The 24,083-nt window shown below is 71.2% G+C and overlaps 4 protein-coding genes across 5 annotated transcripts; 1 reads left to right on the top strand and 3 right to left on the bottom strand.

The window, feature by feature from the left end:
* Positions 1 to 1,956: 1,956 nt before the first annotated feature.
* On the bottom strand, positions 1,957 to 12,551 carry LOC147416128 (F-box/WD repeat-containing protein 7-like). Its single transcript, XM_086481555.1, has 13 exons — positions 12,420 to 12,551; positions 10,441 to 10,611; positions 7,167 to 7,466; positions 6,398 to 6,480; positions 5,896 to 6,034; positions 5,298 to 5,432; positions 5,088 to 5,211; positions 4,815 to 4,951; positions 3,813 to 3,926; positions 3,170 to 3,351; positions 2,768 to 2,993; positions 2,325 to 2,535; positions 1,957 to 2,225 (listed from the first exon to the last, which is right to left on the bottom strand). Exons 1-13 carry the CDS (start codon positions 12,549 to 12,551, stop codon positions 1,957 to 1,959), a joined length of 2,223 nt encoding a protein of 740 aa, XP_086337681.1.
* Positions 12,552 to 12,761: 210 nt separating this feature from the next.
* On the bottom strand, positions 12,762 to 15,127 carry RRP8 (ribosomal RNA processing 8). The gene is made up of 7 exons (XM_086481378.1): positions 15,035 to 15,127; positions 14,741 to 14,951; positions 14,216 to 14,621; positions 13,979 to 14,108; positions 13,630 to 13,736; positions 13,403 to 13,499; positions 12,762 to 12,872 (listed from the first exon to the last, which is right to left on the bottom strand). The coding sequence occupies exons 1-7, from the start codon at positions 15,125 to 15,127 to the stop codon at positions 12,762 to 12,764; spliced, it is 1,155 nt and encodes a 384-aa protein (XP_086337504.1).
* Positions 15,128 to 17,195: 2,068 nt separating this feature from the next.
* On the top strand, positions 17,196 to 21,428 carry ILK (integrin linked kinase). Its single transcript, XM_086481554.1, has 12 exons — positions 17,196 to 17,290; positions 18,170 to 18,335; positions 18,608 to 18,703; positions 18,841 to 18,937; positions 19,051 to 19,134; positions 19,367 to 19,452; positions 19,768 to 19,877; positions 20,084 to 20,211; positions 20,440 to 20,561; positions 20,642 to 20,741; positions 20,825 to 20,955; positions 21,094 to 21,428. Exons 1-12 carry the CDS (start codon positions 17,202 to 17,204, stop codon positions 21,241 to 21,243), a joined length of 1,359 nt encoding a protein of 452 aa, XP_086337680.1. The 5' UTR covers positions 17,196 to 17,201; the 3' UTR covers positions 21,244 to 21,428.
* Positions 21,429 to 22,260: 832 nt separating this feature from the next.
* TAF10 (TATA-box binding protein associated factor 10) lies at positions 22,261 to 24,036 on the bottom strand. 2 transcript variants are annotated; one of them, XM_086481552.1, is made up of 5 exons: positions 23,826 to 24,036; positions 23,435 to 23,592; positions 23,297 to 23,361; positions 23,076 to 23,190; positions 22,261 to 22,430 (listed from the first exon to the last, which is right to left on the bottom strand). In XM_086481552.1, exons 1-5 carry the CDS (start codon positions 24,034 to 24,036, stop codon positions 22,341 to 22,343), a joined length of 639 nt encoding a protein of 212 aa, XP_086337678.1. In that variant the 3' UTR covers positions 22,261 to 22,340. The 2 variants fall into 2 exon arrangements, with proteins under 2 accessions (XP_086337678.1, XP_086337679.1); XM_086481553.1 differs by having other exon boundaries at positions 23,877 to 24,036.
* Between the last annotated feature and the right edge of the window lie 47 nt (positions 24,037 to 24,083).

Here is a 24,083-nt window from a genome sequence, read left to right as displayed (position 1 = left end):
GTGGGCTGGACACGTGGGCAAACACGAACCCGATGAAGCTCAGCAAGGAGAAGCGGAAGGTCTTTGCCCGGGAAAATGCGATCCAGGAGCTGGGACCGCCCGGTGGGGCAGCCCGGTGGGAAGGGGCCCGGGGGCGCCAGCACGGGCGAGCAGTGCGCTGCCGCGGCACGGAGCCGGCGGGACGCTGGGCGGCACCAAGGGCATCGCCGGCAGAGGCAGAGCAGCCGCCGTGCCGCTCTGCTCAGCGCTGGTCAGGCCACCCCTGGAATAACATGCTCAGTTTTGGTCCCCGCTGTGCAAAAAAGCCGTGGGGAAGGGTGAGGGAAGGGCCCCGGGGCCGGTGAGAGGCCGGGGCAGCGCCTGCCCTGCGAGGGGAGGCTGAGTGAGCTGGGGTTGCTCGGCCTCGAGAAGCGGCGGCTCAGGGGAGGCCCCAGCACCGTGTTCCAGCGTTTGCAGGGCGGCTCCAAAGGGGACGGGGACACCCCTTGTGTGAGGAGTCCTGTGGAAAGGACAGGGGGGGATGGGGGTGAGTCACTCCCAGGGAGATTTCCACTGGACACAAGAGCAAGATTTTTCACGATGAGAACAATCGGCCACTGGGAACATCTCCCCGGGAAGCGGCCGAGTCCCCCGTGTCGGACACAGCCAGGCAGGGCACTTGTCTAGGCCGTGCTTGTCCCAGGAAAGGTCAGGGCGGGTGGTCCCTGAGGCCCCTTCCAGCCTGCCAGCTTGTGATGCCATGAAAAAGAGGAGCTGGAGCCATCGCAGCGGCCGCTGACAAGACTCCTCCGCTGGGAGTGATGCGTTTTGCCCATAAACGCAGAAAATTTGACCAAGAACAGCAGCGTCTGCCCAGGCTTTCAGGACGACAGCGTGTGCATGGGGCAGGAGCGAGGAGTCTTTCCTCGGGTGCCATCCCTTCATCACTGAGGTTTCCAGCTGCCTCTGACCAGGCGAAACGATCTGGAACAGTTTAAACCGGGGGCCCTGGTGGTTTGTGTTGTTTTGGGGAAATGGTTTATCCCCGAGGCGAGCGGGCAGAGCCGTTTGCCCAAACTGCCCGTGGTAATGAGTGGGGTGAGGGAGGCGAACGGCCACTGAGGGCATGTCCCCGGGCGCAGCTGGCGCGATGCGGCAATGGGACGGGGCCTCAGCACGCCTCGTCTCCCCAGGGTTCTGGCTCAGCACGTCCTACCGGGGCCGCTCACCCCTTCTGTGCCGGATTTCACCTGGAAGTGGCTTCCTCCCCACCCCAGGCTGCGAAGCCCCCGGTCACGCAGGGCACACGGCTCGCCCGGCTCTCTGACCCGGCAAACGGAGCGGGCGCAGGGACACCGAGCACCCCCCGGGCAGTGGTTTACTTGTGCGAGAGCAAACCCCTGAACCGCGCACACGTGTGAGCCGGCATCAGGCCGAGCCGCGGCAAAGCCTCCCCGCCAACGCACCCGTCTCCCCTTGCCGCAGCCCTGCCCGTGCCCAGGACCGTGAGCCTGTCGTGCCGGGCTGTGGTGCTGCCGCCACCCCCGTTGCACCGGCCCTGGGCACACGTGGGCAGGAGGAGCGAGCTGGCCCCGAGGCCAGCAGCTGGGGAAGGGCCGTGCCCTCCTGCTGCTGCCAGGAACCAGCCGGGCCGGGCCGCAGCCACCAAGCGCTCTCCCAGGAGAGAGGAGCTGCAGGAAGGGCTCGGGGAGCAGCATGGGGGGAGGAGAAGGCCCCAGGTACAGAAATAAATCGATATATTAGTGTGTACAAAACATGCTGCTTCCTCTGTACAGTGCCCCAGCCGGGCGCCAGCTCCCCCCGGGGAGTTCACACGTGTATAAATAAGGCCCGGAGAGCTGCGGGCAGTATTTACAGCCCGCGGGGGGCCAGCGCCTGCTCCGGGGCCAGCCCCACCGAGCCCGGCTGCTGCGCCCAGCCCGCGGGATCCCCCGCCCCAGCTGGGCCGGGCCGGGTTCATTTCAGGTCCACATCGAAGTCCAGCACCAGCAGCTTGGTCTCCTCGGTGCCGTTGCGGCTGCCGACGGCGCAGACGAGCTTGGTGTTGGAGGCGCGGATGCGCCACACGACGCCGCCGCTGCCCCCGCTCTCCAGCGCCACCAGGTTGCGCACGAACTCGCCCGTCTTGAGGTCCCAGAGCTTGACGGTGCCGTCATCGGAGCTGGTCACCACGAACTTGGAGCTGAACTGCAGGCAGGTCACGGCGCTCTGGTGCTTGCTGGGCCCTGGGAGCAGAGCGGGGCGTCCGTCAGCCCTCCCTGCGCTCCCGGACGGGGATAACGCCACCCCTCCCCACCAGCCCCGCTCCCTCCTCCTGCGCTCACCCTGCAGTGTTTGCAGGCACTGGCCCGTCTTGATGTCCCAGATCTTGACTGTGGAGTCAGCGTTGCCGGACACGAGGATGTTGTCCCGCAGCTCCATGCCGCTCGTGAGCGACTGGTGCCCCATGAGGGTGTGCAGGCAGTTGCCGCTCTCCACGTCCCACACGCGGATCGACGTGTCCAGGGAGCCGCTCACGATATGCGTCCCGTCAAACTGCCCGAGAGAGACGGGTCAGGGCAGCCTGCCCTGCTCCCGGCAGACGGAGTGCCGCGCTCGCGGCCCCTCGGCCTCATCGGGGTGCGTGGCGGCACCTTCCCTCCGGGGTGCATGCTCCCACAGCGCGAGCGTGTGGGGGGTCGGGGGGGGCAGAGGGCGCCTCACCTGCGGGGAACAGCCATGGCCCTCGTGTCCCCGCGGCGCGGGGAAGGGGGAGCGGGGGTCTCACCTGCAGGGAGTAGACGCGGTTGGTGTGTCCCTGCAGCGTGTGGGTGCAGCTCTCGCTCTCGGGGTCCCACACCTTCACCGTGTAGTCGTAGGCACCGCTCACCACCTTGTGCCCGTCGTACTGCACGCAGCGCACGGCGGCCACGTGCCCCATCAGCACGTGCAGGCACTGCCCCGTCTCGATGTCCCAGAGGCGCAGGGTGGCGTCCCGCGAGCCGCTCACAACCCTGCGGGAAAGGGCACCTCTGCAGCCCGGCGGCCTCGGCCCCGGGCACACGGGGCTCCCCGAGGGGCAGCCCCAGCTCACCCTCCCCAGGGGCACCCAGTCGGCCCCCGCCGCCTCCACGCTCTCGCCTGCCCCGCGCCGCAGCCCGGCCAGGCCCCCCCCTGCTCCCGCCCGTACCTGTTCCCGTGCAGGTGCATGCAGCGCACCGTGGATGTGTGCCCGTACAGCGTGTGCACGCACTCGCCCGTGTCCGCGTTCCACACTTTGAGCGTCCGGTCCGTGGAGCCGCTGATGACGATGCTGTCCCTCATCTGGGAGGACCACACACCCCCCGTGTGGCCCACCAGGGTCTGCACGCACTGCAGAGGGCGAGACGCTGCTGTGGGATGGGCGCAACGACTGGTGAAAGCGGAGGCAGGACCTCCTCTGGGCGAGGGATCCGTCAGGCCCCGGGGTCGGCGATCCACCCCCCTGCAGCCAGACCCCGCCCGCGCCAGAGCCCTCTCCTGACAACGACCACTTGCTGTTGGAGACCCAGTGGCGCCCCTTTGCCCCCCGGCTCTCCGGGAGGGAGCTCCGCGCCTGCCGCCTGCCAGCGAAGGCACGGTGCGAGGCCAGCTCTCGCTCACGTCGCTGCGCCAACAGACCGTGGCTCAAGGCAGCTCTTCCCGCTGCTCCGGGATCAACCGGATCCTCTCCCCAGAGACAAGAGAAACCCACCCAAAAGGCCCCCCGCGCCTCTGCCACCCCTGCAGCGCTGCGGAGGACCGGCGTGACCCTCCGCGGGCGGCCCCGCGGCGCGGCGGCGGACGAAGCTCACCTCCCCCGTGACGGCCGACCACACCTTGAGCGTGTTGTCGTCCGAGCCGCTGACGATGCGGTTGCCGCAGAACTGCAGGCAGGTGATGACGTGGTCGTCGTGCCCCTTCAGCACCTGGTGGAGAACCAGGAGGAGGAGGGTGAGGGCCGAGGCCTCGGCCGCGGCCTTTGGGGATGGTGGGGCAGCAGCGGGTGCTGAGGGGAGGAAGGGCAGACGGGTCCCCGTGCACCCACCACCTCCCGGCTGCCTCTCTGCGGGGCAGCAGCTACAGCAGGAGCCAGGGGGTGCATGTGGTGGGCACTGCAGAGGGATGGCGGGCGGCCTGGGGACCCCAAACCAAACGTGGCTGTTAGGGCCATGCAACCGCTGAGCTCGGGGCTGACGTTCTGCCCCACGCCCAGGACCCCCAGCCCCACCGTCCCCGCGATGGAAGGCCGGCAGCTGCCTGGAGGGCAGAGAAGGCGGGCGACAACCAAGCGACGGCTGCAGAGGTCAGGCAGGAGCCTGGGGAACGAGGAGGCACGTCCTGGCCACAGAGGCCCCGGGGGGCTCGGGGAAGGGCCACCCCGTGACCATCTGCTGCCAGTGGCGTGGGCCCTGCTGCCATGGCACCGTGCACGGCCCCACCGCTTGCCCCGGGGCTCAGAGAAGGGGCTGGTGACACCGGGGGCTGCAAACTGTCTCCGGAGGTGGAGAGCAGCAGGACAGAGAGCACCAAAGAGCCTGAGGGAAGCGAGTCCGGGGCTCTGCTCTCCCTGCCCCCGCACAGGGACGAGGGGTGGGCAGGGCCCTCGGCAGGGGAGAACACCCCCTGCTCCGGGACAAGGCTGGGCCGAGCCCTGGCAGGGCTGGACCCGTCCCTGGCCGCCAAGGGTGGCTCCAGCCCTGCCAGAGGAGCTCGGAGAAGGGCCGAAGGGACGGAAACCCCCTTCCCACACCGGCTTCCCACACGTCAAAGCTCTGGAGCCTGGTTCCCCTGAGAGGACTCCCGCGAGCACCCACCTTGGGGGCTTTCAGCTCCCCGCTGCGCCAGTTCATGTCGATCTTGTGCTGGCGCATGAAGGCAAACTTCCAGGGGCTGTACATGAACCCGGGGCTGAGCAGGCGCCGCTTCCGCAGGTTCAGGGGCTCCTCGATGCCTGCGGGAGGTGAGCACAGCGGGATGCCGCAGGGCACGCAGCGGGCCGTGCCCTCACCCTGACAGGGGCCAGGATGACGCGGCCACCCCGCTGCAGGTCCCAGCCGTGCCGCGCCGCACGGAGGAGGGCTCCGTACCTTCTTCGCGGCACTTCTCTCTCCAAAGCAGGTTATCTTCGGCCAAGACCCTCCAGTAGCGACAGGTCTGGGCAGCGCGAAGCAGGTCCCGAGGCTCCAGGAACGAGAGGACGTAGAGAGCCAGCTGCGGGAGGGGAACAGAGTCACGAGGGTGTGGGGCGCTCCTGCGGTGCCCGGCGCCGGGGCCAGCCTGCCCCCACCCCAACTCACCTCCTTGGGCAGCAGGGAAATGAAGTCTCTCTGGAACTGGGGCTCGATGACCTGCATCATATACTTGATCTGGGAAGGCTCGCAGCGATCGATGAGCTCATCCAGAGCCAGCAGCTTCTCTGGGCCGCTCCACCGCTGGGGACAGGGACATCAGTCGCGACGCCCGCACACCCGGCAGGCCCTTGGGGGCTCCCCCGCGGCTCCGGGCAGTGCCGATGCCCCCACCCCAACCCCAGCAGAGACGCCAACCACCATGGGCAAGCTAGGCCTCCAGAGCCGGCCAGCGCTCCGCCACCCAGGTCCCCAGAGGGAGAGGAGCCACAGAGCCGGGGCAGGGAGCTCCAGGGGTCCCGTGAGATGGAGCGCAGGCGCGATGGCCGACAGAGCAACACTGCTGCGGGATGAGAGGAGCAGGAGGGGGGCTAACCCCGCTTCTGCGCTCCTCTGCCCGGGGCCAACACTCACTAAGGACCCGCAGCGCGACCCGAAGCCCTGCCTGTGGAGGGTTTCAGGCTCCCCGGGGCTTGCCCCTCTCCCGCCTGCCCGCCCAGCCCCAGGCCTCCCCCGTGGCCAGCCCTCCGGCCAGACCCCAGCCTACCTGGAAGGTGCGGAGCCAGTCCTGCAGCTCGGGAGGAGGGGCGACCGAGGGGATGCGGCGGCGCCGGGCCTGGCCCGCCTTGGCGTTGCGCAGGTCCCCGAAGGTGGTGGTGGGACTGGGCGTGCAGGGACCCAGCGTCCTGGAGTGCCACCGGGGAGAGACCGAAGCAAAGGTGAGACGCTGTGGGCCGCGCCGTGCAAACAGTTCTGGGGACACAGGTCCCCCCAGACCACCAGCTACGCACCCCCCACCCAGCCAACCCCCTTCCTGTCACTGGCGAGTCCCCTTCGCCTCGCCTGTGCTCCACGGAGCGACAGGACCGTGGACTGGCTGGGACTGGGGGCACCTCCGGGGGTCGGCTGGCCCAGGCCCGGCTCGAGCAGGACCACCCTGACTGAGGGATGGCGCTGGCAGCGGGTCCCCCCACCCCCTGGGTGAGCTGGTGGCGCAGCGAGCGGAGCAGAGCGGAGCAGGGCAGAGCGGAGCAGCGCGCCCGTCCTACCTGCTGTACTCGGAGCCCTTGCACAGCTTCTTCCCGGGGGACAGGGCCCGGCCGTCCAGGCCATTCTCCGACTTGCGCTTCATCTGCAGGGAGAAGGCGAGTCAGCGCGGGCTGGAGCAGAGTGCACGCTCTGGGGCACCGGTTTCTGCCAAAACGGCGCAGGAGACCCAGCCCAGCGAGCCGCCCGAGCCCGCGGGGACCTGCAGAGGGACGCTGGAGGCCACCTGAGCTGGCGGCAGAGGTAACCACAGTGGGAGAAACAGAGCTGGGTCCTTCCGTGGGGAACATCAGCCCTGACGGGGAAACGTGGGCCAAGCGGCCGTGCAGGGACAGGACCAGGGGCTGAGATCACCTGCCGGCGCATCGCCTGGCCCGCCAGCGGGCACGGCTCCGCGGAGCAGGCAGACCCGGCCCGAGCAGGGAATGCGGCGTGCTGAAGCCTCCCGGCAGGGCAGCCCAGCAGCCGGCCCCGGCGCTGCCCTGTACGTCCTGCCACGCTCGAGGGCTCCTTCCTCCCAGGCACCAGCAGCAGCCCCGCACCCCGGCCGACCGCCCCGAGCACCCGGCATGTCCCGGGGGTCTGCAGCAGCAGCGACAGCCGGACCCACAGCCCACACCGGCACCGCCACCGCGGCAAGCGGCAGGTGCCCAGAGGCTCTGAGGCTGCCAGCCACCAGGGTGGGACCCCCGTGCCGGCACTGGGGCCTGCCAGGGAGCCACCAGCGGCAGGGGTCACCCCGCTCCCGGGGCCGTGCTCCCGCAGGGTTACCTTGGGCCGCACGTGGCGGAGGATGCCGCCGTCCTCGGTGCGCTGCAGGTAGTCTATCCAGCGCTCCCCGATGGTGTAATAGAAGTACACATTGCCGCCATCCTCCCCTTCCTCGCTGTAGCAGCTCCCCTCTTCCTCCTCTTCCTCCTCCTCCTCCTGCTCCCCACAGACCGTGGAGCGGACTGGCTCCTGTGCCCCTCGCCCGCCGGAGCCATCGGCCTCTGGTCCAGACCCCGGGCTCCCTTTCCCAGCGCGCTCCGGCTCCCAGGGGCCCGAGACATCCTCCTCCTCAGCCACCACCTACAAGAGGGGAGAGGCAGGGTCAGGTCCATCTGCCCCAGCTCCCGGGCACCCGGAGCCGTGCGGGGGAGCCGAGAGGGCTGCCAGCCCGAGCGAGGGGTGCCCCCGGCGGCACAAACTGGGGGCGAAGCGCTCGGCAGAGCCACCGGCGGGGAGAGGGGAGCGGTGACCGAGCGCAGCCGCTCTGCAGGGTCAGGGGGCAGCGGCGGCCACGCGCGGTCCAGGGCCTGGTCCCTTCCCAGCCCCGCGGGGACTGAACCGCGTGGCAGCCGGCGACGGAGCAGGGCGGCTGCAGGAGCCCGGCGGTGGTGAGCGAAGGACCAGCCGAAGGGGAAGCAGAGGTGCTGCCGGGGGGGCTGCCCTGCAGCAGGAGGGAGGCGCGTGCTGTGGTTCAGCCCCCCTCGGTGCTGCGGGGGCCCTTCGCCCTCCAGCTGCTCTGGCCAGCAGCAAGGATCCCTTGTGAGGAGCAGGTGCCCACCGAGCACCACCCGCCCCCTTCCTCCCCGAAGAAAGCGTCACTGCGAGCAACACCACCCACCCAGAAAAAGCAGAAGCGCACCGTAATCCCTCGGAGGAAGCAGGGCAACGCCCCTGTGCTGCACGGGGACGAGGAACTGCTTCCCACCACGCCAATAAAACACCTCGGGGAGCAGCCCCGGGCGATTTGTGCCCAGGAGTCCCAGAGAGCAGCACAGGGAGCAATGATTCTGGGTAAATCTTGGAATATGGGAGAAGCAGGAGAGCGTGAATGTTGTGCCAAACTGAGGAAGGCGGGAGAAAACCAACGTGTGTCCACGGCCTGACGTCTGACGAGAGTGCGGGACTGAAGCAGCAGACAATAAAGGACAGGGACAGCTTCGCACCCGCTGCCCAGAGTTCATGAAAAAAGATCTTTTCAAACAAACTCGAGTTTATTCCTTTTAGGTTTACATTCAGTTAAAAAAAAAAAAGGCATTACAGGAATGAAACAGACGCGTTGTACCGGCACGCCTGTGAGCGGCCGAGCGGTGCGCCGGCTCCCACCGAAAGCCTGGCACGCCGCGGCCTCCGCGGGGCTGCGCTCCTCTGGGACGGGCCCCAGAGCGCTCCTGCCAGCGGGGAACCACGGCTCTCCCGCCGCCGGGCTGGCGCTGACCCGTACGGGTGGAGAGCCGCAGCAGCCGCCACCTGCTCCATCCCACCGCGGCAGCGAGGACCCTCCTGGCCGCGCTCAGGGCCGAGGCGCGGGCGCAAGGACAGGGCAGCCGTGCGGGGCGAGCGCTCGCCGGGCCAGGCTCACCCCGACCCAACGCATCCCGCTGCCCAGCGGCGCCGGCCCCTGCCCGAAGGCAGGGGTGCGGGGCCAACACGGCGGCGGGGGCTGCCATCCCCTGCGGCCGGGGACGGAGGGGTTGGGCTCAAACACCCGAGCGGGGCAGAGGCGCGGGCCGGGGAGCAGCGCTGCAGCCCTGCCCCTGCGCCGCCCGGCACGCTCCCGCTGGCAGGGCCCAGCGCTTTCAAACAGTGCTGAGAACCCGGAGACATTGCTCAATCTCCTCCCTGAAACCATTCAAAATCTGGGGAAAATGTTTGGTACAAGAGAAGAAATGGGGAGGCGGTTTGGGCACAACACAAAACCACACCTGGGGAGGGAAGAATCCTGCTGCTTTACAACGTCTGCTGCAGCTCGGGCTGGGTTTATTTAGAAACTCAGAAGGGTTTGGGTTGGATAGACCTCACAGACCATCTGGTTCCAACCCCCTGCCGTGGGCAGGGACACCTTCCAGGTCACTCAGACCCTCTCCTTCGCCTGCTGGCCACGCTGCTCGATGGAGGCAGTTGGCTTTCTGGGCTGCGGGCACACACTGCCAGCTCACATTCAGTCCTCCACCCCCCAGCACCCCCAGCCCCTCTCGGCAGGTGCTGCACTCCATCCCCCGTCGCCCCGCCTGTACCCGTGCTCGGGACTGCGCTCACACTCAGCCATCAGGGCCCAGCGCCCCGTGCCCGGCCCTGGCTGGATTCCCCAGATGGGGGCAGACTGGACGTCTCCTCACACCACCAGTTAGACCAGACCCAGTCTGGCAGGTGGGCTCAGACCAGGGTGGGGCCCTGGGGCAGAGGCAGCGGGTGGGTGAGCAGGCACACCACCAGAGCCCATCTGCACGCTCCGCTTCTGATCCCAGGCCTCTTCTCTCAAGAACTGGGGTCATACTGGTGATCCCAAACCTGGGACGAGGCTCCCGGGGCAGCTCGGGGGCGGAAGGGCCGCCGCCACCTCCCAGGCCACACAGCACTCTCCAACACCCGTCCTCCCCCGCCTGCACAGCGTGCTCGGCGGGGCAGAGCCGCTCTGGGGCGAGCGGTTCCCCAGTGCCGCAGGAAGGCGAGTGCCCGAGGACGTCCCCTGCCCCCCCGAGCAGGGCTCACGCCAGCCCAAGCGGGCAGCGTGCCGGCTGCTGCCCTCCGCAGACAGGGGCAGAGCCCGGCAAGAGACACGGCCCCTGGCCCGGGCAGCGGCGGGGCCAGGGCCAGGGCAGGCTGTCCCTGTGCACCCCGCTCCAGCGACGAACCATCCATGGAACTTATCGAGCGTCTGCGGGAGCCCTGGGACAAGCTGCGCCAGGGCAGGAGCCGCAGGAAGCCACACGCCCTCCGGGCCCAGGGCGTCGTGTCTGTCAGGGACGCCGGGGCAGAGGCATCGCAGCAGCCAGAGCGGCTCCGTCACGGCTCTGCGCTTGGGGGCCACGCCAGCTGGGCCGCACGTACCCCAGCCCCCCTCGGGGCACCCCCTGAAGCAAGTTGCTGCCTTATGGGGAGACGGCAGGAGGACCACCAGGCCAGTTGGCAGATGTCTCCCCGCTGTAAACCCCCTCTGTCCCTCCACCAGCTGCCAGCCAGACCCCTTGTTCCCAGTTCCTGCACTGCTGGAGAGGGGATCCCCTCCCTAGCGGGTGGGCATACGGGGGGGGGGGGTTCCCCTTTCTCTTCCTACCTGAGGCACAGGAGCTTTGCTGTCCCCCTGCAGACCAGGGCTGGCCGTCGCAGCTTCCTCACTGCTCGGCCTCCTCCTGCAAGTCATCCGCTGGCTGTTCAGCTCCAAGATGCGGGTGGTGATGCCTTTGACGTGCAGAAGATCATCGAGTGAGCTGAAGCCCTTCAGCTCCTGTGAGAAGAGAAGCAAGACTCGAGACAGACCAGCCTCCAAGAGGGACCAAGCTTGCTCCCCAGACGGGCTCTTCCCTGGCCAGCCCAGACCTACCAGTTTCACTTCACTGACCAGCTCCCCCCAGGGAAAGGGGGTCAGGGCGCTGCAGTGGGGCGACACCTTTGTGCTGCTCCCACCCGAGGTCAGGGATGGCTCCTGCCCCGACCAGCCGATCCCTCGGGATTCCTTCCGTTCCCACAAACCTTCCTTGCCCCGAGCCACAATGGCCCTGTGAAGAACAGGCTCTGCTCCTGACACGGGGAGCAGCGCCCCAAAGCACACGCTGAAAGCTCAGCCAGGGGGATTAAGCTCCTGGCTGACAAGCACCAAGCCTGGGAGCACTCCCTGGCCCACACAGCCACCCTCATCTGCGGCTCCAGGGAGCGAGGGCAGCCCCCACCTCTGCCAGGCACACACAGACACATGCGCGTGCAAAGTGCTACCCATTCCGCACCATGCACTGCCCGGCCCCGCACGCAGAACCCCGTGTTCCACCGGCCGTGCCTGTGCCCCGCACGGACCCTGGAGGGCCTCAGCCTGGCAGGGACGGCCCCGCTGCCGCCCAGGGGGTGCAAAGCGCCTGCGCTGCCGGGCTAACACAGGCACCAGGGCCAAGACAAGGTCCCGATCGCCCCGACCCCCCCTGCTGCTCCTCCTCTCCAGACGGCTCCCCCCAGCTGCACGGCTCGAGCGACCAGCCCGGGTACCTGCCCTGGTACCAGCAGCGCTTTCATTCAAACGGCCCCGGCTCTTCCGCCCCTGCGGGGTTTACATTCGTGTTGGATTGACAGCCAGCTCCGGGCCCCTCTCAGCCTCCTCTTTTCCAGGCCAAAACCAGCCAAGCTCTGCCAGCCCAGCCTTGCCAAGCCGGCCTGCCCTTCCCCTGGTTCCTCCGGCCTCGCTCCTCCGCCTACTCCAACACGGACACCCTGTTTGAGCCGCCATCACGACAGCTCCTCGTGCCGTTAACAGCAGGACGGTGGCGTGAACCTCCCCGTCCCTGCTCAGAGCGCGGCAGCAGGCACAGCCCCAGATCACGGTTACCTTCCCGGGCGGTGTCATGTTGGCAGCTCAGTCATCCCGAGTGACTACCGCACGCAGGCTTCCCTCCCGCTCCGTCACGGCCAAATGACACCGTCGGGGAGCGGCAGGACTTCCAGCCCATCCTGGCCACACCACACCGGTTCCTGCCCCTGCCCCCGCCGCCCAGGAACGCGTTTTTTTCTGCTCTTACCGTGCAACGTCATCCGCCACCAGCTCCCGGGGCGCTGCCCCAGATCGAGGGAACTGCGGGGCTGGGCTGCCCTGCCCGCGGGAGGGACGCGGGGAGCCAGACCCGGCCCTCACTGGGGAGGCCGCTCCCCTCGGCCAGAGGCAGCCGGCGGACCCCGGCGCCAACGAGCCCTCGACGCGGCGGGCAAGCAAACGGCTGCCCCGGCCCGTTCCCCGGCGCCAGCGCGGTCACGGCCCCACCGGCCCCCGCCGCTGCGCCCGGAGGCGGCCCTCCTCCCGGGGGACGGCGGCGAGGCCCCGGCACGGCCCCCGCTGCGGACACCCGCTGCTGTCCCGCACTGACCGCGCCCCGGGGCTCCCGGGGCCGGCAGGGACGGTCGGTGGCCCCAGGGCCGGGCCTGACGCAGGGGGCCGACACCTCCTGCCCCGGCTCCGCGGCCGAGCCGCCCCGCTCTCTCCCCTGCCCCTGCCCCGGCCCGACTCCCCCCAGGCCCCGCCGCCGCCCCCGCCCAGGCCCGGCCGCGGCCCCGCACCTCTCTCTTCCGCACGATGCCGCGGGCGCGGCGGCGGCCGATGCCGCTGAGCGCGCCCTCGAGCTCGGCCACGCCGGCGCGGTTGATGTCCAGCTTCCCCCCGCCGGGGCCCGGCCCGCCCGGCCCCGACATCCCGGGCAGGAAACGCCGCCGCCACCGCGCAGGCCCCGCGCGCACTGCGCAGGCGCCGCTGCCGCCCCGCCCAATCAACGCCTCCCGCCGAACGCCGACGCCGTACGGAAACAGCAGCTTTATTGGGAACTGCGCCTGCGCGGGCCGGGACCGGGACGTGGGGCCCCGCCCTTCGCCCCGCCGCCGCCGCCACCACCGGCGGCTCCGCCCTCAGCGGCGCTTGTAGAGGCAGGGCCGCAGGCGCAGGCCGGGCGCGGGGCGGCGGCGGGGGGGGCCGGTCTTGGCGAACTCCATCAGGAGGAAGAAGGGGCTGGAGAGGTCCTGGGCAGCGAGACCCGCCCCGTCACGGCCGCCCCGGGGCCCAACCGCCCCCCACGTCCCCGGGGGCCCCCAGCCGCCTCCCGCAGGCCCCGCACCCACCACGTCCCCAGCGTGCCCTGGGTCCCCCCTACCCCAGCACCTCGTCCCCCGCAGGTGCCACGTCCCCCAAACCCCAGCACCACAACCCCGGCCCGGACCCCCGCGCCACATCCCCCGTGTGCCCCGGGTCCCCCACACTCTGCCCCAGGACCCTTGGCCTGTCCCAGGTCCCCCGAAGGCCTATTCCACCCACCCTAGACCCCCGTGGGCCCCAGGTCCCCCAAACCCCATTCCCAACCCCACCACCGCAGCCCCCAGGTCCCCCAAACCCCCACAGGCTGCCACCATCCCCGGGCCCACTCCCTGCCGGCACCAGGCTGAGCTGGGCCGCTCTGCCCTGCTGCTGGAGCACGAAGGGTGGTCTCTGGCTGCCGGAGGCCACGGGCTCTTCCTTGGGGCTCCCTGGGGGCCCCGCGCCCCGCAGGACTCACCTTGGAGACGCTTTTGAAGCCCAGCTGCGCCATGGCGTTCAGGAAGGCTCGCAGGTCCTCGAAGCGGCTGGCCACCTCGGCCACCATCAGGGTCCCCCTGCAGAGCACCCCAGCCCTGAGCCGCAGCGCCACAAGCGCCTTTCGGGGTGCCACCCGGTGCCTCCGCTCCCCACCGCCCGCCGGAAGGCTCCCCCCGATGCCCCCCGCCGCCCGGCCCCTGCGCCTACCCCTGCCTCAGCACGCGGTTGGCCTCCTCCAGGATCTCCTGCAGGTTGGTGCCCATCAGCGCCAGGCAGAACACCGCCACGTCCACCGACTCGGCTGCCAACGGCACCTGCCAGACACCCACCGAAGGATGGCGAGGGGGTGGGGGTGGCCCGACCCGGGCTCTGCGGTTCAACCGAGTGTCTGCTCTGGGCAGCCCAGACAGAGCCGCCCCAGCTTTCCCAGCAGGGTTCCCTCGGGGCCGTCTCCTGCCCCCCTCTCCCACCCCCACCCGTGCCTGGCAGCACGCAGCCCCCCCCCCCCCCGTGCCCCGGTGGGTGCGGTGCACACGCTGCCACCGCGTCCCCCCACCTCGGCCATGTCGCAGACGGTGACCAGGGGGCTGAGGGGCACCAGGTCGAAGGAGTGAACCTTGTTCTTGATGCTCCTCGCGATCGTGCAGTCGCCGCAGCCAAAATCCGCCACCACCAGCGAGGCTGGCCTGGGGGGGAGGCGGGGAGCGGGGGCTCAGGACGCCCCTTCCCCTCGCCTCGGCGGGTCCCCGCAGCTCGGAGGCAGCCCCGGTGCTGCCCGGTTCCGCCGGCTCACCGGCGCCGCAGGTAGCGGACGATGCGATGGACGGGGTTCTGGGGCCAGCGCCCCACTTGCCGGGCAAAGCCGCGGTGGTAGATCCGGAAGGCTTCGGGGTCGCTGCGGAAGAGCTGGGCCGCCTCCCGGCTGCTCGACGTGTAGAGCTGCTGGTTGATGTACCGGAACCGGGCGCCCAGCAGCCGCTCCTCCATCCGCGCCCGCAGGGCCGCCGACCGGCCCGAAGGAGCCGCTTCCAGCCCCGCGGCGCCCGCTCCCGGTGCCTGCTCCCCGCCGGGCCCCGCCGGGCCATCGTTCTCCGGCCGCCGCTGCTTCTGCTTCGGCCTCCGCTGCCTCCGGCTCAGCCTCCGCGCCGGCTCCGCGTCCGCAGCCCCCGTCCCCCGCGCCCCGGGCTCGGCCGACGCGTCTGGGGGTACCGAGAGGGGAGTCAGGGCGGCGGCGGGCGGCTCCCGGCCGGACCCCCCCCGCCCCGCGGGCCCGGGCTGCCCCGGGAGCGGCCCCCGCCGGGCGGCGGTACCGCGGTACCTCTGTCCGGGCGCTGCCCGCTCTCCTGCGGCCGCCGCTCCGCCTGGGGCTCCCCGGAGCCGGCCGGCGGCCCCCCGGCCGCGGCCCGGCGCCTGGCGGCCTGCCTCCGCTCCCGGGGCCACTTCCGCGCGGGATCGCTGTCCCGGCCGGGCTCGGCCGCGCAGTCCCCGGGCAGCCGCCGGCGCCGCTTCCCCGCCGCCGCCGCGGGGGCCTGCGGAGGGCGGGGGGCCGGTCACCTCCGCCGCGCCCGGGGACCGGCCCGGCCCGCCGCCGCCCCGGGAGCGCACCCCTTACCGGCCGGCCCGGGCCCCCGGGGGCGCCGCGGGGCCGCGTCCGAGCCCGGGCGAGGCCCTCCGCGCCGTCGTTCCACTCCTCCTCCGCGAACATGGCCCGGCGCCCGCGGGACCGGACGGGAACGGCGGCCCTGGCGCGGCCCGGCCCCGCCGCCGCTACCCACGTGCGCCCGCCCGTCTGTCCCCGCGGAGCGCCCAGAGCGGCACCCGCGGCAACACCGCCCCCTGCGGCCGGGAGGCCGAGCCGCCTGCTGCGCGGGGCGGGGCCGCGGGCGCCCCGCCCCCCTGCCCGGTTCGCCCCGCCCCTGCCCGGTTCGCCCCGCCCCTGCTCCGTCTGCCGCGGCCGGTGCCCCCCGCCCCCTGCCCAGAGCCCGTGTCGGGCCTCGCCGCGCCCGGTGCCGCCCAGCTGCGCGCTGCCGCCCGGTGGCCGGTGCCCGCCGCCCGGTGGCCGGTGCCCGCCGCCCGGAGCCCGCAGCCGGTGCAGCGAGCGGCCGGCAGGGGGCGCTGGCGGCCCGGGGCGGAGCCCGCGCGCTGGCCCGCGCCCGCCGAGCCGCCGCCCTGCGCCGCCGCCGGAGCCGGTAAGGGCGGCCGGGCCGGGCCGGGCCGAGCTGGGCGGGCGGGAGGGAGGGAGCAGGGCCGGGGTTGCGGGTTGGCTCAGACAGGGCCGGGCCGGGGCCGGGCCGGGCCGGGCCGGCTCCCGGGGCTGCTCCCGGAGACAGCGGGGGCCGGGGGCCTGGGCCGTGCTGGCGTGGGCGGAGGCCGGCCGGTGGCAGCCGAGTTCGGGGTGCCCTGGGGCGGGCGGGGGACAGGCCGGGGCTCCTGGGGCGGTGGGCCGGGCCGGGGCAGGCTGGGGCCCGCGGGCAGGACGGGGCTCGGGGGTCGGCGGGGGCGAGCGGGGTCTCGCAGCCGGCGCTGGGCAGAGCCCTTGGGCCAGGAACGGGGCGGGCGGGGGGTCTGCGCACCGCGAGGGGCTCAGCGGGGCCGTGGAGACCCCTGGTTCCGGGCAGGGCCGGGGCTGGGGGGGCCTGGCAGCCCGCCGGGCCCAGGGCAGGGGCCGGTGCGGTGACAGGGGGAGCGGGGCAGCAGGAGCAGGGGACGGGGCTGGTGGTGGGAGAGGCGGCGGTGACAGCGGGGTGTGAGTCCCGCAGGGCCGAGGCGGGGATGGGGTGTCAGTGGGGTGCCCCTTCCCTCGTCCCGTCCCGGGCGGGTGGGTGAAGAGCCCGGCCTGGGGCCAGTGCTGTCACCCCGGGGGCTCTGGGGCTGGCAGGACCCACAGGGCGTCGAGTCTGGGCGCGGCGCTGGCTCCTTGCGGCTCGCCGGCAGAGCTGCTCTCTCCTCCGCAGCCGGTGAGCTGGGAGCTGCCCTGGAAGTGCTGGAGCCGATTCTGGTGCCTGTGAGGCCCCTTTGAGGGTGGGGGACCCCCGCGTCCCTTGCCCCACGTAGCTGCCCGGAGCACACGACACGGGCAGAGTGGCTGTCCTCGGGGCCTGCTGCCAGGCCCTGCAGAGCACCGGGTTTAAGCCCTCAGGGGTGTTGTCGGGGGCATCGTGCTCTGTCTGTCCCTGCACCTGCACTGCGGGACCTGCCAAGGGCAGCCCCACGTCCCTGCTCGGTGCCGCAGACCCGCAGGCAGGGCTGTCCTGTCCCTGCTTGGCTCTGGGCTCGAGGGTCTGTTGATCAGAGTGGGGGGCAGGGGGAGCTTGCGGACCTTTGGTGTTCCAGTTTCTTGAGCACGATGCTGCGCCAAGCTCAGCCAAGTGTGGGTCAGAGCTGGGGGTCTGTGGGGCTATGGCGTCCCGTGCAGGGTGGCTGCACCTCCTCCAGCTCTGCTCCCCTCCGGGGAGGTGCGGGTGGACGGGTCTGGCTGGGCCGGCCGATAAGCCCATGGGTGCCACAGTGGCTTCCTGCGAGCTGCCGCCGGAGCCAGCCCTGGGCTTCCCCTTCAGCTGCGCTCCCGGCTCCGTCTCCAGCCCTTGTCAGCCCCCGCGGTTTGCTCGGGGGGGACGTGGGCTCCCGGCCTTGCTCCCCCAGGGAGACGCCCGAGCAGAGGGGCTGCAGGAGGCGATGCCCAGCTCCCAGGGCTGAGCGCGGGAAAGGGGGGCGGGGAGCCCTGCTCCGCAGCTGGGGCCCCACGTCCTCACGCACCCTTCCCTGCAGCGAGAGCCGCGATGGACGACATCTTCACGCAGTGCCGAGAGGGCAACGCGGTGGCCGTGCGCCTCTGGCTGGACAACACCGAGAACGACCTCAACCAGGGGTGAGCGGGAGGGACCTGGCCCGGTCTGTCCCCGGGTCGGCTGCGCCACGGGCCGAGGGTGCTGGACCGGGGCCGGGGCTCGTTTCCGCTCTGCTGCGGGTCCCGGGCAGGGGGTGGGATTCGGCTCCTCCCCGCCGGAGGAAGTTACCGCATCGCTGAGGCACGAGGGCCGCGCATCCTCCCGCCGCTTCCTCACTGCTGCTGGCTGCCTCGGCCAGGGCTGGGGGTGCCGGGGGCAATTCCGCCCGCACACCCGGGATCCCCCGTCAGCCGCGGCAGCCTCTTTCCTCAACCCGTTCTGGACACGGGGCTTCCCTTGGCCAAGCTTTTCGGTCCCTCCTGGGGGTCCCAGAGGGCACAGAGTCGTGCCTGAGGGAGTGGGGACAGCTGGCGCTCGCTGTGGCATTGTGGTCCCGGGTGCCTGTGCCGGGGAACCCCCCGCCCACGGGGCCGGCTGTCCTGCTGCCTGCAGGGCGGCGCGGGGGGCAGAGGGGGTCTGCTGTGCTGGGGAGCTGGAGGGGAGCCGGGACGCAGCGGCCCCCGCCTGCTGGGCCCTAATCTCCTTTTAAGGCCTGTCTGGCCTCCTCCTCCCTTACTTGGCCAGGCACCGCCGAGCCGAGGGGGAACGGGGGAGGGGATCTGGCTCTTGCCAGCACCTCTGTGATTCAGCCCTGGAGAAGATGGGATTCGGCCTTGGCCAGGGCCTTCGGGGCCCTCGAGGGGATGGGAGAGAGCGGGAGAGCCGTGCAGCCTGTCCCCTTCACCTCTGCGGCCCACGCGCGGGCGCGCAGGGCGATACCTGCCCGGGTGCAGTGCCGTCAGCAGCGCCCCGGCCACGCTCGGCCCTCCTCAGCTGAGCTGCCCTTGCCGTCTCTGCAGGGATGACCACGGCTTCAGCCCCCTGCACTGGGCCTGCCGCGAGGGCCGCTCCAACGTGGTTGACATGCTCATCATGCGGGGAGCCCGCATCAACGTCATGAACCGCGGCGACGACACCCCACTGCACCTGGCTGCCAGCCACGGCCACCGCGACATCGTGCAGAAGGTACCTGCCTCCCGCGGCCGGCACCCTGCCCCTGCCCCGCCGGTGCCTCTCCGCAGCCCTGCCCGCCCCGCGCACGCTCCCCGCTGGTGCCTGCCGGCTTCCCTCCTCGCTGCATCCCCACCAGGGCACCTCCACCCTCCCCGCAAAAGCCCCGCGTCCCCCTCCCAGCACCAAGATGTGCTGCTGGTGGTGCCCCTGCCCTCTCCCGGGGTGAGGTGCTGAGTAGAAGGGGACCTGCTCTGGATTGACGGGGATTGTCCTCCCGCCCCCAGCTGATCCAGTTCAAAGCGGACATCAACGCGGTGAACGAGCACGGGAACACGCCTCTGCACTACGCCTGCTTCTGGGGGCATGACCAGGTGGCAGAGGTGAGCGGAACCACGCGGACGCGGGCAGGAGTCTGGGGCCAGGAAGGCGGCTGGGGCAGGGGACGTGAGGAGGGGCGAGGCAGGAGGCCTCGAAGAGGATGGCGAACCCTGCGGGTGCTCGCTTTCTGCTCCCTCAGGACCTGGTGGGCAGCGGTGCCCTGGTCAGCATTGCGAACAAGTACGGTGAGACGCCCATTGACAAGGCCAAGACGCCGCTGCGAGAGGTCCTGAAAGGTAGGAGGGCCTCGTCCTGAGCCCGCGAGCTGCCGCTGGCTCCTGCTGCGGCCCCTGCGCTCGGCACTGGCCAGCTCTCTGCTCGCGCCGCCAAACTCCTTGTCCCCCTCCAGAGCGCGCCGAGAAGCTGGGCCAGAGCCTCACCAAGATCCCCTACAAGGACACCTTCTGGAAGGGCACGACCCGCACACGTCCCAGTAAGGACAGAGCCTTCCCCCGTGGGGCACGCCGCCACAGGGGAGAGCACGGCTTCCTGCAGGGCTTCTGGGGAGGGAGGAGGTGGCGGCCGCACTGCCCAGGGCTCCTTTCGGAGGTGGAAATTCCCTCTCTGAAGGTGGCTCCCCACGGGTCCCGCCTCCCTCCGCAGTCCCAGGACGTCGGGAGGACGGTCCGTGCAGCCAGCGGCTGCATCTTCTCTTTTTCTTGCAGGAAACGGGACGCTGAACAAACTCGCTGGAATCGACTTCAAACAGCTGAGCTTGAGTCAAAAACTCAATGAGAACCAGTCAGGAGAGGTAGGTAGCCCTGTCACCCCCCGGGACGGGGTGGTGGCACTCGTGCAGACCCCTGTTCCCAGCCCCCAGCTGGCTGCGGAGCGCAGAACTGGGGTGCGGTCGCTCAGGGAGTCCCACGTCCAGGCGCGGGGCCAGCCTGCGCAGAGGGAAGGCACCTGGCGGGACTGAAGGGCCAGGGTTTGCTCTCGGGCTTTGCCGTAGTTGCCCCATGTTGCCACAGCCCCGTCGGGCCGGTGGGCTCCACCGCCCCTGTGCAGGGTGCTCGGGGACCGCGTGGCCCTCTCGCAGCGACTGTCCCTACCTGTCTCCCTGCAGCTGTGGAAAGGGCGCTGGCAAGGCAACGACATCGTCATCAAGATGCTCAAAATCCGGGACTGGACGACTCGGAAGAGCCGAGACTTCAACGAGGAGTACCCAAAGCTGCGGTGAGTGCCGACATCCTTCCCCAGGGCGGGCGTTAGCCCCAGGGCCGTACGAGGTGGGCGAGAGCCAACCCGGTCTGGAGGCTCGTGTGGGAGTGCTCAGAGCGGTGCCCAGGGGATGCCCGGGAGGACGGCGGGTGCGAAGGGCGGGCAGGGGACGGGGGCGCGGGCAGCACCCGCCGTCCTCAGGGCTGTTGCTTCTCTCACAGGATCTTTTCTCACCCCAACGTGCTGCCGGTGCTGGGCGCCTGCCAGTCCCCCCCAGCGCCCCACCCCATCGTCGTCAGCCACTGGATGCCCTACGGCTCTCTCTACAACGTCTTACATGAGGGCACAAGTGAGTGTCGGGGGGTGGCACAGCTGGGGGCAGAGGCTGGTCTCCCCCTCGCTCCTCTGGGTGCTCGGGGGGGGGTGGGGGGCAGGCAGGGGCCCCTCCAGCCCAACACCAGGGCGGGCCCGGGGTGAGCTCGCTCCCCAGTCCGCACGCCTTCCCCGCGCCCCGTCTGCCAGACCACCCTGACCTGTGCCACGGCGCCCCTGCCCCACGCCCCCTCTGTCCCTGCAGACTTCGTGGTGGACCAGATGCAGGCCGTGAAATTCGCCTTTGACATCGCCCGGGGCATGGCCTTCCTGCACACCCTGGAGCCCCTCATCCCGCGCCACCACCTCAACAGCCGCAGCATCATGGTGAGCCTCGGCCCAGCCCTCCCTCCCGCGGACGGGCGCAGGGCAGGCTCCCCCCGCCGTGACCACCCCTCTCTCCCCAGATCGACGAGGACATGACGGCGCGGATCAGCATGGCCGACGTCAAGTTCTCCTTCCAGTGCCCAGGGAGGATGTACGCGCCCGCCTGGGTGGCACCAGAAGGTGAGCGCCCGGTAGCTGTCCCCCTCCTGCTGCCAGGCCCCTTCCTCGCCCCCGCTCAGCCTCCCGTGCCGCGTTCCCCACAGCCCTGCAGAAGAAGCCGGAGGAGATCAACAGGCGCTCGGCCGACATGTGGAGCTTCGCCGTGCTGCTGTGGGAGCTGGTGACCCGCGAGGTGCCCTTTGCGGACTTGTCCAACATGGAGATAGGCATGAAGGTGAAGAGGGGGCTGGGCGAGGGGCTCTGGTGGGAGCCAGCGGGGAGGGGAGGAAGGCCCACCCAGGGAGAGCCCGCTGCTGCTCCGCCCCGAGGCATGGGCCTGGTGCCTGACCCTGCCCCGCTCTCCGTGCTGCAGGTGGCCCTGGAGGGGCTGCGCCCAACCATCCCGCCCGGCATCTCCCCCCACATCTGCAAGCTGATGAAGATCTGCATGAACGAGGACCCCGCCAAGCGCCCCAAGTTCGACATGATCGTGCCCATCCTGGAGAAGATGCAGGAGAAGTAGAGCGGGAGGCGCCTCCCGGCACCAGATGCTGCCACGCTCCCCTCCCCACCACCCCCAAGTGCCTTCTTTCACCCCAGAGCCAAGGGGGAGCAGGGAATGCCCCCCCGCCCCGAGCCAGCCCCGGACACACGGTACGGACGATGCTGCCTCCTCCGGAGCTGCTCCGCAGGCTCCAGCCGCCGTAGTGCCGCGCCCCCGGCAGCAGCTCCCTCCTCCCGGGCAGGGGCTGAGCAGGAGGCCTGGCCCGCGACGCTGAGCGAGGCCGGGCTCTGCTTCCCGCGAGGCTGGGACGGGGCCGCGGAGCCCCCCGGTCCCCCTCGCAGCCCGCCCGCTCCCGCCCTGGGCAGCGCCCGGCCCTGGCGCTGTTCCCCGCCGAGGACGGGGGTGAAGCTCGCCCGCTGCGCCCAGCACCACCCCAGCTTCGCGCTTCACTCTCCATCATTTCCATCCGGGCCACGCGGAAAAGCCGCCAGCACCCGAAATAAACGTTCGTGACGAAAAGCGGCTGCTGGTGGGGGCAGGGTGGCGTGTACGTGCACAGGTCCTCAGCCGCACAGAGGGGGAGAGACTGACGCGGGGGCTGCCCCACGGCGTCCCGGGCTCCGGTTCTGCGCCTGTACCGAACTCCCCCGGTGCCTGGCGCAAGGAGGTGGGGTGGGCTCAGGGCACCCTCCCCTCCGGAGCGAAGGGCCTGGGGGCAGGCGGTGCAGGCCCCCTCCTGCTGCTCGAGAAACAAGGGGTGCGCCCAGGAGGAAGGAAAGAAGACGAGGGGTAGGCAGCCCTATTCCCACCCTGCCCGGTTCCCTTCGGCTTCCCGGCACAGGGCTGAACCCTCCTGGCAGCAGCAGGAGGTACGGCAAGAGCCCATGGGCTGCCAGCCCCGCACCCAGCCCCCTCCGCACGGGCCTTTCAAAGGCCCGGCCCGGCCCCGGCGGCGCAGAGGCCCCCGCAGGCCGGCTTGCGGGCAGGGCAGCAGACGGGACGCTGGTCCCGCTTCGAGTCAGAACCAACACTGCCTTTCCGTGAAAAAACCCTCCCCGGCTGTTTAATGGCACAGACACGACCCTGAAGTGCTCCCAGTGGCAATCCCTCGGTCTTCACGTGAAGTAATGCGGCTTTTTCACGTTGATGCCGTACTCTGCCAGCGCTGGTGCCAGGTCTTCCATGGTCAGCGTGTACTTCTTGTCCTGCGGGGGGGGACACGGCGCGGTGTCAGTCACCGCACAGACAGTCTGAGCTGTCAGGCGCACCCCAGAACCCGGTGGGTGGAGGGTTCTTCCCCTTCAGCTGGGGTGCTTGTGCCTACGGGATTCCCAGCAGCAGCTGCAGACCAGCCCTCAGGGCAGGGACCAGTGTCTGAGGCATCCACCAGCCTCTGGGCGCCGCCCGTTCCATTTGCTCGGCCAGGCAGGCGCTGAGCGTTCCCAACGCTGTGAGTGACGTCGCCCTGTGAGGCCCCAGCCCCCAAACAGACGGTGACGGGCAGAATTCCCAGGAACTGCCCCTAGGTGCTTACTCCCGTCCACATTCTGCCCTGAGCACCAGCACTCCGGGCGCTGCCGGAGGGAGGCACAGCTGCTCACGCGTTCCCGTGAGGCCGCCGAAGCGCATCCCCCAGCCCCACTGCCCGCCTTGTTCCTCACCAGCGTCCCACTTCCACCAGCGGAGCCCAAGCTCGTTAGCGGGGGCCTTCACCCTTCGGGAGCACAACAGGTTTCAGCCTTTCCACAGCCCCGTCCCCGCGCTCGGCGGCAGCAGGGTGGGCTTGCTCCAGCCCCAGGAGGGTCCCCTCGACTCCCCTTGTCCGAGCAGCCACCCCGTCCCTCCCTCACCTTGCTCTTGTTGCGGGAGCTGCCCGAGGCCGTGCCCTTCATCTTGCAGTGCTGCAGCGCGTCGTTGGCAATGTCCGAGATGAACTTCTGTGCCGCCAGCGAGATCAGGCGGATGCTGCCCGGGAGACAGAGGAGGGGCCGATTCAGAGAGCCACCGCGGGGACCCCCGGCCGCCAGGCCCCCCTCGGGGTCCGCCCGCCGCTGCCCCCGCTGCCACTCACATGCGCGGGTCGGAGGCCTCGAAGCCCGCTCGGTTGAGGTAATAGCCCGTGACGGCGTCCGGGATCTGCACACGGGAAGAGCTGAGGCACCCCGCAGCCCCGCCGCCCCCCGCGCTGCCCGGCCCGGCCCCCGCGTACCGTGGGCGTGTAGTCCTCCAGCTGCATCAGGAAGTCCACCAGCGGCGTGGTGGAGACCACCGGCTTCACCTCCCCGTTGGCCGCGCTGGCCGGCACGTACACCCCGTTGGACATGGCCCCTTCGGGCGGCGCCGCGGCCACGGCTGCCGAGACCGGCGCTGCGGGCACAGGGCGCTCAGCGGGAACGCGGGCCGCATCCCCCGCCCCGCGTTCCCGGGCCCCCGCTCCCGGCCCCCCGCCGCTCCCCCGGCCTCCGCGGACCGGCGCGCCCGGGCCGCCGCAACCCCCCGTGCTCGGGGCCCGTCTGCCGCGGGCCCCCGCTCCCCACCGCCCCCCGCCGCTCCCCCCCCGGCTCCCGGCACCGCGGCCCTCCCGCCCGGCCCGCGCTCACCGGGTCCCCCCCGCCCGGCCGCCGCGCCGCCCTCGGCTCCCCGCGCCGCACCGCCCACCGCGCCCGGGGGCGCCCCGGGGACGCCGCTGCCGACGGCGGCAGGGCTGGGCTTGTTGGTGCCGTCGGCGGCGGCAGCGGCGGTGGCGGGGCCGGGCGGCGCCGGGGCGGCCGGGGCCGCGGGCGCGGGGTCGGCCTCAGCGCTGCCGCTCATGGCCCGCCGCCGTCGCCGCCTCCCCCGCGCCTGCGCGCGCCGCGCAG

The sequence above is a fragment of the Leptosomus discolor genome, chromosome 1 (genome assembly GCF_034619465.1).
Source record: "Leptosomus discolor isolate bLepDis1 chromosome 1, bLepDis1.hap2, whole genome shotgun sequence".
Lineage (NCBI taxonomy): Eukaryota > Metazoa > Chordata > Aves > Leptosomiformes > Leptosomidae > Leptosomus > Leptosomus discolor.
The sequence above is the reverse complement of the archived record's forward strand: the minus strand, read 5'-3'. Positions and strand labels throughout refer to the sequence as shown.